The 12,678-nt window shown below is 39.6% G+C and overlaps 1 protein-coding gene across 2 annotated transcripts in view; it reads left to right on the top strand.

The window, feature by feature from the left end:
* The window catches only part of LOC136373457 (ceramide transfer protein-like), a 193,344-nt gene that overhangs the window by 165,725 nt on the left and 14,941 nt on the right, over window positions 1–12,678 (top strand). For both annotated transcript variants that reach the window (XM_066338355.1, XM_066338354.1), the window contains exons 7-10: window positions 1,567–1,724; window positions 9,591–9,683; window positions 10,844–10,930; window positions 12,253–12,345. In XM_066338355.1, coding sequence (XP_066194452.1) covers window positions 1,567–1,724; window positions 9,591–9,683; window positions 10,844–10,930; window positions 12,253–12,345 — 431 coding nt within the window. The remainder of the gene's footprint in view (window positions 1–1,566; window positions 1,725–9,590; window positions 9,684–10,843; window positions 10,931–12,252; window positions 12,346–12,678) is intronic.

The raw sequence follows: 12,678 nt of genomic DNA, 5'->3' as shown, positions 1-12,678 counted from the left end.
ATATGATGACTGAAACTGTGTGTAAGTATTAATGAGTTGTAGATGAGACCAAAAGACATCCGGGAAGAAAAGCTGACTTTTTTCCAGGAAATGAGGCTACTTTGCTGCATCTCCCTTGCAGTTTACCATAGATTTATGAAATGATTTTATACTGTTGCAGTCAGTGGTAATTTCTTCAGTGTGTCTAGCATGTTGCATACTTAAGAGAAAAATCACATGTATAAGCAGCGTAGCTGTGCTGGCAAGCCTGTACATGAACATGGTCTACACCAGCATGACATATTAGCAGTATAAACTGAATTTTCCCCTTTGCAGCTGTTAGGGAGAGCTCATTATTGCTTCTGAAACAGATTGATCATTCTTTCTTACACTCCCATTGTCTTTACCCTTTTAGGGAGTACTCTTGATAACCATGAAACAAAAAGATAAGCTGTGTTCTACCACAGTATGTATGTTTACTGAGGTATTTGAAGTAGTGTGTGGTATGTAAACATCTGTTTGATATAGTTTGATTCCTTCGGAAAAAAAGGCATATAAAACCTCTGGAGACTTGAACCATTTCTTAAGACCATGTGATGCTTACTTTCTGTTCCCTAAGTGTAAATACTGTGGTCTACTATTAGAGAACAGCAATTGTATTTCTCTTCTCTACAAGAACTGAGATGCTTGAAAGCTCTGCTTTTTACCCTTGCAGACTGATATTGCATAAATTTACACAAATATTTATTTTTTCTCTTTAAACCATAACAGTGGCACATTGACAAACTGACAGACCAGGAAAAGAAAGCAATATCCAAGTGGGTGATAAGTCATCAGGTTTCTCCATGGCACGACAGGAGTTACTTTAACTTGCTTGGCTCAGCTTCAACATGAGTGTTACATCTGCTTTCTTATATTTTCTGACATTACTGCATAGTGTTTGATTTTCTATTCTGTCAACCTACATATGAGTTTGACATAGAATAGGTACTTTTTGTCACACATTTGAAGTGACTTGTTTAAACAGCCTTTGTAACAAATGGTCTGGTCAAGAGCAAGAAGTAGTTGTTGGAACTACCAAACACCACAGTACTTGGATAATTCAACATATTTGATATTTTTATATCATACCTTTTTATGCTGTGGTTTTTAAATCTATAGTTACCTGCTAAAAGCAGCCTTGAAATGTTACCTTTGGTGTTTCATTGCATTTTGGAATAGTTTCTTAGTGTTGTATTGGATATGTTTTAAGGCTGCTCTGTATTAATTAGGCCCCACTTCAAGCTGTCAAACTGCTATTGTTACAAAGTATTCCCACTCCCTCCACCCACATGATCTGCAGAGTAACACAGCATTACAAGTAGACTTGAAATACAGTATAGCAAGATGAAGCTGAAGGGATGTGTTTTTCTTTTTAAATCTCTTTCCTTATCCAGTGAATAACTGAAAATTATTAGCAGTTTTTGTTTTTTAATTAAATTTCTAGCGAGTCTATTTTCTTCAAACAATGATAACATAAAGCATGCATGTAAAATGCTTGTTTGAGTTAAAGGCAGTTATCAATGAGTAATTCATGTTTGGTTTTAGTGTTTCCATATGTGACACCCAAAGGAATTAACGGCATAGACTTTAAAGGAGAAGCTATAACTTTCAAGGCAACTACTGCTGGAATCCTTGCTACACTCTCTCATTGTATTGAACTCATGATAAAACATGAAGAAAGCTGGCAAAAAAGACTAGATAAGGTAAGATCATTTTCCTTTAACTTTTGTTGAAAAAATTGTTTCTTCAGTTTAAAACTGAAATTTCAAATTAGTTGGTTTAAATTTTATTATTCCAAGTATTATTTTTATTTTTATGTACAGAATTTATTAATTTTAGATGTTTTCATTATTTATTACTCCTTTAACATGTTAAAACTTCATTCTGTTGGTGATACAGTAACATTATTCATCATATATTTTCTTTTCCCAGCCCTTGTTCAGATAGTATTCCTATATTTTTAATACTATAAAGAGCCTGATAGCATTCTACAGTAGTAAGTGTATTGCTTGCAGCCCTCTAAGAGAGACCTGATTATCTATGCTTGTAAAATGATGTGAAAATCTCAGAAATGTTTTGTGATAAGAAATGGTGACAGAACTGAGAAGAATAACAAGTTCTAACTTTAAAGGTCTAAGATACAGTTATTTTACTTACCTTTAGGAGACTAAAGAGATTAAAGTCATGTTTTATACCAATTGGTTAATTTTTGGGGTGAGGCTGGGCTGATATTATAACATGTTATTCTTATAGCAGTGATAGTTCATGGTAAGCCTACTCAACCACTATAGCAACAGTCTTCTCTCTTCAGATGAGACATGCTAGAAACATGGCTAGGTTGTACTTCAGGCTTTGATTTCTAGAATTTTGCCATCACTGCCTGGTGTCATGTACACTCCTTACGCCATTGTTGTCTTGGTTTTAATTTAACATATTTCCGTATGGTGTATATCACATTTCAAATCTTACTTGTTAGTGGTACACAATTCAAATAATTAAGTTAATCAGACAAAATACAACCATGTTTGAATCCTTGCCCGTGTCTCCTGGCTCTGTCCGTATGTCAAAGACCTGGTCCTATCTAACTGTACTGTGACTTCTGTCAACATTTAATTTATTATTCATCTAGGTAGTTCAAGGAATTATAGCAGACCTAAGACTTGAAGCTTGTTCATAGGATTGTAGGGTAATTCAGGTTAGAAGACACTATCTCTAGTACAACCTCCTGCTTAAAGGAAGGACAGTTTGAATCAGATCAGATTTATCATGGATTTATCAAGTCTGATTTCAAGTCTCCAAGGCTGAAGACTGCAGAGCAATTCTGAGCAGCCTGTTCTGATGCTCAGCTGCTGTTATACATCCACTTGGAACAGTTCTTATTCCAGTATCTGCCTATTATTTTTCCTCTTCCTGCTATAGACTTCTGTGAAGAGTCTGGCTCTGTTGATGACTCTCTTGGAGGTATTGGAAGGCTGCTATTAAGTCCCCCCACAAAAGCCTTCTCTATTCTAGACTGAGCAAACACAGTTCACTCTTGCTAATCACAGTTTGCTTACAGCATGGATGATTGTTTTCTTGTCAGTAGGTTAGTATATGTTATTACAGAATAATATGTTAGTATAGAATTTGGTTTAGATTAGTTGTCATATTTTTCTTCTTCTGTGGACTAACTTTAAAGCACTTGTTTACACCTGTAAGCAGTTAAAAGTTCAAACCTAAATTTCACTTTCACTCATACAGAATCACAGAATCATTTAGGTTGGAAAAGACCTTTAAGATCATTGAGTTCAACCTTCGAGCAATCACCACCTTGTCAACTAGACCATGGCATTAAGTGCCACATCCAGCTGTTTCTAGAACATCTCCAGGGATGGTAATTCCACCACATCCCTGGATATTCCGTTCCAATGCTTAACAACCCTTTCTACAAAGAAATTCTTCCTGATGTCCAACCTGAACCTTGCCTGGTGCAGCTTGAGACTATGTCCTCTTGTCCTGTCACTAGTTGCCTGGGAGAAGAGGCCTACCCCTACCTGGTCACAACCTCCTTTCAGGTAGTTGTAGGGTGATAAGGTCACCCCTGAGCCTCCTTTTCTCCAGGTTAACCTCCCTCAGACTCTCATCATCAGACTTGTGCTCAAGACCCTTCACCAGCTCTGTTGCCCTTCTCTGGACTTGCTCCAGCATCTCAATGTCCTTGTCATTAAGGGCCCAGAACTGGACACAGCAGTCGAGTTGTGGCCTCACCAGTGCCAAGTACAGGAGGACAACCACTTCTCTGGCCCTGCTGGTCACACTATTGTTAATACAGGCCAGGATGGCCTTGGCTTTCTTGGTCACCTGGGCACATGCTGGCTCATGTTCAACTGTTGTCGACCAGCATTCCCAGGTCCTTTTTTGTGCTGGGAAGCTTTTCAGACACTCTTCCTCAAGACTGTAACACTTCATGGGATTGTTGTGGCCTAAGTGCAGGACTCAACACTTGGTCTTGTTGAATCTCATACCACTGACCTCAGCCCAACAATCCAGCCTGTCCAGATCCCTCTGTAGAGCCTTCCTACCCTTCAGCAGACCAACACTCCCAGCTCAACTTGGGTGAAGTCTGTGAATTTACTGAGGGTGCACTTGATCCGCCCTTCCAGATCATCAATAAAGATGTTAAACAGGACTGGTCCCAATACTGAGCCTTGGAGAATCCCACTAGTGACTAGCCGCCAATCACATGTGACACCATTTACCATCACACTCACTCAGGGCCTGGACACCCAGCCACTTTTTAACCCAATGAAAAGTCTACCTGTCCAAGCCATGGGCTGCCAGCTTTTCCAGAAGAATGCCATGGTAGATAGTATCAAAGACTTTGCTGAAGTCCAGGTAGACAACATCCACAGCCACCTTCACATCTGCTAGGTGGGTCACCTGGTCATAAAAGGAAATCAGGTTGGTCAGGCAGGACCTGCCTTTCCTAAACCTATCCTGGCTAGGTCTGATCCCTTGGTTGTCCTCTATATTGCCATGTGATCACATTCAAGATGATCTGTTCCATAACCTTGCCAGACATTGAGGTCAGGGTGACAGGCCTGTAGTCCCGCAGATCCTCCTTCCGACCCTTCTTGTGGATGGGCGTCACATTGGCCAAACTCCAGTCCTCTCAACCTCCCCAGTGAGCCAGGACTGATGATAAATGATGGACATTGGCTTGGTGAGCTCTTCTGACAGCTCCTTCAGCACCCTCAGATGAATTCCATCTGGTCCCATAGACTTACGAGTTTCTTAAGTGGCTCAGCAGGTTTCTAACTCCTTCCTCCTGGATTACAAGGGGGCTATTCTGCTCCCCATCCCTGTCTACCAGCTCAGGGTGCCAGTTACCCTGAGGATAACCGGTTCTACTGTTGAAGACTGAGGCAAAGAAGGTCTTAAGTACCTCAGCCTTTTCCTCATCCTTGGTGACTATATTGCCCTCCATGTACAATAAAGGATGGAGATTTTCCTTAGGGCTCTTTTTGTTGTTAATGTATTTATTAAAACCCTTTTTATTGTCTTTCACAGCAGTAGCCAGATTGAGTTCTGGTTGAGCTTTTGCCTTTCTTATTTTCTGTCTATGTAACCTAATGACATCCTTGTACTCTTCCTGAGTTGCCTGCTCCTTCATCCAAAGGTTATAAACCTTCTTTCTTCCCTGAGTTCCTGTAAAAGAGCCCTGTTCAGCAATGCCAGTCTTCTTCCCCAACAGCTTGTCTTTTGGTACATAGGGACAGACTGCTCCTGAGCCTTTAAGATTTCCTTCCTAAAGTATGTCCAGCCTTCCTGGACCCCTTTGTTATTAAGGACTGTTCACCAGGGACTTTTCTGAAAGTGTCCTGAACAGGCCAAAGTCTGCCCTCCAGAAGTCCAGGGCAGACATTTTGTTGACGCCCCTCATTACTTCAGCAAGTACTGAAAATTCTATCATATCGTGGTTGTTGTGCTCAAGACAGCCTCTGACCACCACATTTCCCAGCAGCCCACCTCTGTTTGCAAACAGCAGGTCTAGTGGGCCCCCACCCCTGGTAGACTTGTCACCAAATCTTCCAAAATATAAGAATAAGACTCCTTAAAACTAATGTGGTGTTAAAGAGGGAGGTCCCACAGGGGATACTCCTAACCCTATGCAGACGTGATTTTACAAGTGTTGCTTATATACAGTTGCTACATGCATATTACAATTTACCCATTCCTATAAAACTCACCCCGAGTTCCCAGGTTCAGTCCTTGTTTTGTCTGTCACTACATTCTTGAGTCAGATGTCATCTTCTTATCTTCCAACCGTCCTTGCTGGGAAAGCAGTGTTTGTGTACCTTGTTTTTCTACTAAAAGTTCACAGGCACAGTAAAAATGGAATTAACCTGTGGGCACACAGCTTATGGTGATAGGGAATGAGGCTGCAGCCAAGCCTCATCCTTAATGGGCTACAACTGTGTTGGACAGGTGAACAATATTGAAGGCAAAGAAACATGGAATGCTGAGGTTTACTTGACCAATCGCAGAAGGGCAGAGAGGGCACACAGGTGTAATGCATGTAAGGTGAAGGGTATAAAAGGTACTGAAGAACAATAAAATACTGATGCTTGGTGCCTTCTTCAGTGTGGGTTGTACCTACTCTGTCATTAACCCTTTTGGTATCAGGCTCACTTACCAGGGCTGTCAGGAAGTTCTCTTCCACATACTCCAAGAATCTCCTAGACTGCCTCCTCTCTTGTGGTGAGTTTCCAGCAGACATCTGGCAAGTTAGTCTCCCACAAGAACAATGGCTGACAATAGTGAAACATCAGAGCCACTTACAGAATAGTTCATCTGCCTCTTCATCCTTGTTGGGTGTTCTATACCAGACTCCCACCAGGATATCTGCCTTGTGAGCCTTCCCCCTGATTCTTACTCATGAGCAGTCCTACAGCATAAGTAAACGTGCTTTAAAGGGGGTCGCTTGGATATTTTAAGTCTCTGCTTTGGTAGACGTGTCCTGGTTTAGGGCAAATTTGGGAGAAAACCCCCAAATAGGGTCCCTCTGGGAAGTGGACCCAAATAGCCCCTCCCCCCAGCCAGTCCAGGAAAGAACTTCCTCAGAGAAAAGTGGAAAAAACTCTTTATTCAACAAAGTGCCCATAAGCTTAAAGAATGAATAATATGAAACACTAAAACCTTCCATTCTGGAGTGAGATAGTCCTTTTGAGAAAGTCCTTGCCGTGGGTGTAGCTCGACTCGGTCAATCCCTTGTTTGTTGCTCCTGAAGTCCAGGTCCCAGTGAGCCACAGGTGTGAGCTCCCCAGTGCTCCTCTGGGTTTTTCAGTCCAGAGCAGGTTTAAACTGTCCCAAGAAAAAGAAAAAAAACAGTCCAGGAAGCTTCTCTGCCTCAGCTAGCTAAACTAAGAGCAAAAAAGATTTCTGTCCCACTGCTGTCCGTGCCTCAGCTGAACAATACCGTCCGAGAAGGAATGCAGAGGAGTGAACACTGTTTTCTCAAAACAAACTGCACATTTCTTCTTTCCCTGCTTTGCTCTCAAAATCAATCTTAAAGGTACAGAACACAACATACAGCACAAACAGAACAGACGATTGGGGATACAAGCATCATAAAGTTACCCTAGGACAACATGCAACTTTGTCACATTTGTCAGTGAAACTTTCTGGGGATTACAGCACACTCATGGTGAGGTACTATAATTCTAATATAAAATAACCTTTTTGTTTCAATTCCTCAAATTCCTAGTTTATTAGATGAGGAGATTTTGATTAAATTAAATAGTATAAAATTGTGGTGGGTTAGCCTTGGCTAACAGCCAAATGCCCACCCAACTGCTCACTTAGCACCCCATTAAGCAGGACTGGATTGTGTGTGTGTGGGAGAAACACGATGAGAAAGCTCACAGGACAAGAGAAACACAGGAAGATTGCTTATGAGTTTTTGTCCTGGCAGAAAATCTGTTGCTAATTAAAATGGGTACAATTAGTAGGAATCAAAAAGACAAACACTAAAACAACTTTCTTCCCCCATTTCCCAGGCTCAACTTAACTTTTTAACTGCAGGCTCCTCTACACCCCTGCTTGCTAGCCCCAAGGAGTGCAGGGGGGTGGGGGAATGGAGGGTTAGAGGTCAATCCAAAACACTTAGTCTATGCCACTTCTCACACTTTTCCCCTGCTCCAGCACAGGTCCTTTTCAGGGCTGTAGTCCTCTGGGAAAACTCTTTATTGGGAGTCTTCCATAGAACATGGTTCCTTTAGGAAATGTCCCTCTGCTTCAGCATGGGGTCCTTAATGAGCTACAGTGTGGATATATTCTCTGCCCTGAAACTCTTCCTCATCATTCTCTCCTGGCCTTGGCATTCCCTCTGTTTCTCCCTTTTTGTTCCCTCTTCTCTCTCCCTGGGCTGCTTTTTGCTCTTAAATACATTTTCACAGAGATTCCATACATGTGGTGGATGGGCTCAGCTATGTCCTGTGGTAGGTCTGTTTTGGAGCCTGTTTGACACAGGACAGCCCCTGGCCACCTCCCTCATGCCACTCCTGCAGCCCCCCACAACCAACACCTTGACATCTACACCCTGCACAAGAATTTAAAGACAGCAGTTGAATGTATTCAGACCTTTGTTAACACTATTCCACTTCAGTTGTAGGGCTTGTTTTGTTTTTTTCACCTTGTTTTACTGACTAAACATGGCTCTGTAAAAGTCTCTTCTATAACTATGAGCCTGAGCAAAAAATAATTACTCTATCATCTGATAAATAGATGTAGGAGGAGAATGATGTTGATCTATGTACTCTTGGGTTTCTTGGATAGATGCTTATGCTGCTCTGAAAAAGAAATAAATATTAGAAGATTATAAAGTTCAGAATGTTTTCTCTGAGAGGTTAGAGGAGAAAATTATATTAAATTGGGCAGCCATTCATGTTTATTTTAGCTGGGAGGTTTTTAAAACTCTTGTAAGTGTCCAGTGTCTGTAAAAGACCAGCTAGAAGAACTGAAAGGTGCAGCATCAAGTTTGTCCTTTATATATCAACAGATTCACTACACAGGCTCTGTGCTGTGCAGATGTGCCATAGTAAGAACAGGATCTCTGTCAGTGGCTAAAAAGCAATGAGTGCTTTACAAGTTGTCTAAGTACCATTGTAATCCAGCTTGCTCTCCTTCCTTCTCCAGCCTCAGCAATTCACTAGCTTCAGAACCATGTTTTACTTGGCAGCAAAACAAAAATGTGAATAGAGTCCTGCTACTTCACAAAACTATACAGCCTCCATCTTGTAGAGGGACAGTTTAGCCTTCTCTGCCTTGTAGGGAGTTGACAGCTCCTCCCAATTTAGTGTTGCCTGAAAACTTGTTCAGTATATCATTGTCCTGTATTCAAGTTGTTTATAAAGGTGTTGAAGAGAACTGGCCCTAAAATGGAGCCCTGTGGAATGCCACTTCTGACTGGTCAGCAGCCTCATGTAACCCCATTTAGTACAAGCCAGTGTGTGATGTGTTTATCCAGCTGTGTGCTGAACATTTTATCCAGAAGGAGGCTGTGAGAGACAGTATCAAAAGGTTTATTGAAATCCCAAAAGATTACATCAACTGGCTTCATTTGATCAACTAGGTGAGTTACCTTGTCATAAAAGCAAATTAAGTTTGACAAGCAGGACTTTCCCCTCATGAACCTGTGCTGGCTGTGATTAGTGACTGCATTGTCCTTCAGGTGTTTTTCAATAACTCCCAGAATATTCTCCATAACTTTTTTAGGCACTGAAGTGGGACTGACCCTCAACAAACCATGAATAGCTATGATTAAACTAGATACCAGATTTTTCTTGCTGATCTAGTTTATTCCATGTATTTTAAAGAAGTTATGCTCAAGGTAGCTAGCTCCTTGAGCTTTGTATTATATATGCATCTATAAGGGCACATATAATGCATGCATTCAAATAAAATCAGAAAATCAGCACCTCTGCAATTGTTCCTTGGGAATAAAACTTATACTGACAATTCCACTTATTGTCATGCTGACTATTAGTCAATATATTCTTGCTGCTTTAAATGGTCATGTAATTTTACAGGAAATAGAGAAAAGAAGAAGAATTGAAGAAGCATATAAAAATGCTGTAACAGAACTGAAGAAAAAGTCCCACTTTGGAGGGCCAGACTATGAGGTACAAATTCTACTTTTGAAATTTTTAAAAATGCTAAGGCTTTTGAAGATTAGTTTGTTTCTCAACAGAGTGTCTATGTAAATCAAGGTCTTTGTGCAATGTGTTCATGCCCCTATTTCTGCCTTGGAAACTGAAACTAAATGAAGAATCTCAATCCTTCAGTGTTTTGAGAATAGAAGTCTATCTTCACCTCAGTTTTCCTATTCTACTTTTGTCTAAAGCATTTTGCTTTCAGATATTTTTGCTGACTTCTTAATTAGTTTTCTTGTACATTTTATACTGCTCATTTGAAAGTTGTGTACTCTTACATTTTAATTAGTCAGCTGTCTAGATATGTAATGCAAATATGAAAGCCCTGACTGCAGAGGCAGTCCTAGAATCTGAAGTTTAATTTGAGTTGATTTTTAACTTGTCACTGCCACTTGAAATGTGTTGATAAATTCAACTATTTTAGGTTCTGCTTCATCTGTTAAATGGCATATTATATCAACTTCCTCCTCAGTTTGGTTATTTAAAGTCTGAGTCTCTTAAATATCCCTGATGTAAAGTAGGTTTTTGAAATTTGCTGGACTAGTTTGTTTTACAATACAATAAAAACAGTAAACCTAGTTTTCCTAAATTACCATTTTACTTAGTGGACACAAGTTTTTAATAATTGAATCAACTCTACCTGCTGTTTATCGTTAAACTCTTCTTTCCATGAATTCTCAATAGTGATCCACAGGATTTTGTCATGTTGTGCTTTGAGCACATATCTGAAATACACCCTAAGGCAATGGAATACTTGGAAGGAGTCTAAATACACAATTATAATATATTTACTTATATATAGTAAACATTTTTAAGATAAGATATCTGTTATTTAAAACCTAAATCTCACATCAAAGCATATTGACACTTAGTCTTCGGTTTCCTGGGGTATTTGCTTGTTTATTTAAGTATCCTTAAATTGTACTTAAAGGAAATAACTTCCTTTAACAAGTAGAGCTTTCAGATGAATTCTAATATATGAATATTGGTGAAAATATTTAAGGTCTATGGAAGAAATTTCCTTCTGTCGGTTATATGCATAATATATAAATAGCTATTTCTAATATTGAACTGAAGTGGAGCTCTCATGTCTCCAAAATGTTGAACTAGTTTTGTTTCTTATGCTCTAGGAGGGTCCTAATAGTCTGATTAATGAAGAAGAATTCTTTGATGCTGTTGAAGCTGCTCTTGATAGACAGGATAAAATGGAAGAACAGGTATTGATAGCTGAAAAATGTGTTAATGATGGGCACTTCATGGAAGGTTTCTGTGACTTAATCAGTCCTGGGGTGCATCTCCTGAAACTCAAGATATTTTAGACTGACACTTATAAGTGGGATTCACTATATAATATTTACAATTAAATATCATTGTTTAACACTAATTTTGAGAAAATGACTTGACAGCTTGCATATAAAAGGATAGTATAAGTGTTAAGATAATTGATTCTCTCTGGTTTCTAGCTCCTAAATAAATGTAATAGTCCTATATAAAACTTATCTTTATATGTAACTTATGCCCCTGGACAAAGAAGACTATCTAATGATGCAGCTGTTTTTCAAAACTTAATTATTGCTCTGAAGTTTCTTTTAACTGTAGCAGTATGTGAAATAGGAAATAGTTCTATTGGTGTTGGGTTTTATTTAAAAATTGTGTAGGCTCTGGCTATTTCTCAAACTAATTTCTTGAATACACTTCAGTGACAAGGATCAAAAAGGGATGTGAAACGAATCCCCCGCAGCCCCCTGGGGCTAGCTCAGTTTCTTGGAAGGCTTTGGGGGAATATTTCAGGGATAGGGCAAAAGATCCAAAAGAGGCTCTTACCCCCAGGGTTGATCCAAGAGGTTTATTCCAGGAGGGGAAACGAAGGCAGGAGCCTTGGAGAGCCAGAGGGCAAGCGGAAGAAAGAGGAAGAACAGGGCCTTATCAAGGCTTCTGCCCAGGGGGGATGGCTGGATCTCAGCCAATTGGGTCAAGAAAGGAAGGAAGGGTCAAACTACATGGTTACAGGCTTCAGGGGTCCTGGGGAAAAACCATTCCCCAGAGAAATACAACAGGGATGTGTGTGATGAAATATATAGACTATGAGAAAATAGTGTATAAAATGAGAAGGAATAATGAAGTGGTGCCTCCTTTGTCTTAAAAGGTTTTTGGCTTATGAATATAGTGAATACAATGACTTGGTTAAGAACTATAAGACTTTCTAGTGGACATATAGTACCCAACAGAGTTTATCTATGTTGGGGTCTCTTAGGAGAAGGTAAAAATTTTGAGTTACTGTATTACTACTACATGGATGCAACATCTGTGATGCTGCCAATCTATTTTGCTTAACCTGGAAATATACCTTGAAGTATAGATAAATGGGTAATTCAGTCTCCAGGCCCATTTGCTTCCTGAGAACTCCAGTAGGATGACAACTTCATATCTGTCATGGACAGCATTAGTTGTAGCCACTATTAAGATTGAAGGTGCCTCACTCTTTCATAGTCCATCCAGTAGCAGCTGACTACCAGTAATTAAAGTTATTTTGTTGCAGTCCCAAAGTGAAAAGGTCAGATTATACTGGCCAATATCCTTACCTCCCGGAGATGCATATTCTGCTGTGGGGACTCATAGATTTGTCCAAAAGGTAAGATATTTCTCATTATCTCCTCTGTATAATTGGCTGACTTATATTTGTATATAATATTTTACATGGATAGGTAAGATTTTTTAAAAAAATTTTTTAGATGTTTCTAGAATAACTTTCAGTTGTTTACTCATTTTTAATTGAATAGCTGGAATTTGAAAAGGACTGTTTTCTGTCTTGGCTAAAAAATCCTGATTTCAGTATCTATTTAGAATACTCAATTTATATCAAGCTTGTCAGTTAGAGATTATAAAGAAAAAAAAAACAACAACTTGCTAACCTCGGTGCTTTTAAGATACCTTCACCAAAATTATTTTTGGTAGAAAAAAAATA

This window comes from Sylvia atricapilla, chromosome W (genome assembly GCF_009819655.1).
Source record: "Sylvia atricapilla isolate bSylAtr1 chromosome W, bSylAtr1.pri, whole genome shotgun sequence".
In the NCBI taxonomy this organism is placed as follows: Eukaryota; Metazoa; Chordata; class Aves; order Passeriformes; family Sylviidae; genus Sylvia; species Sylvia atricapilla.
The sequence above is the reverse complement of the archived record's forward strand: the minus strand, read 5'-3'. Positions and strand labels throughout refer to the sequence as shown.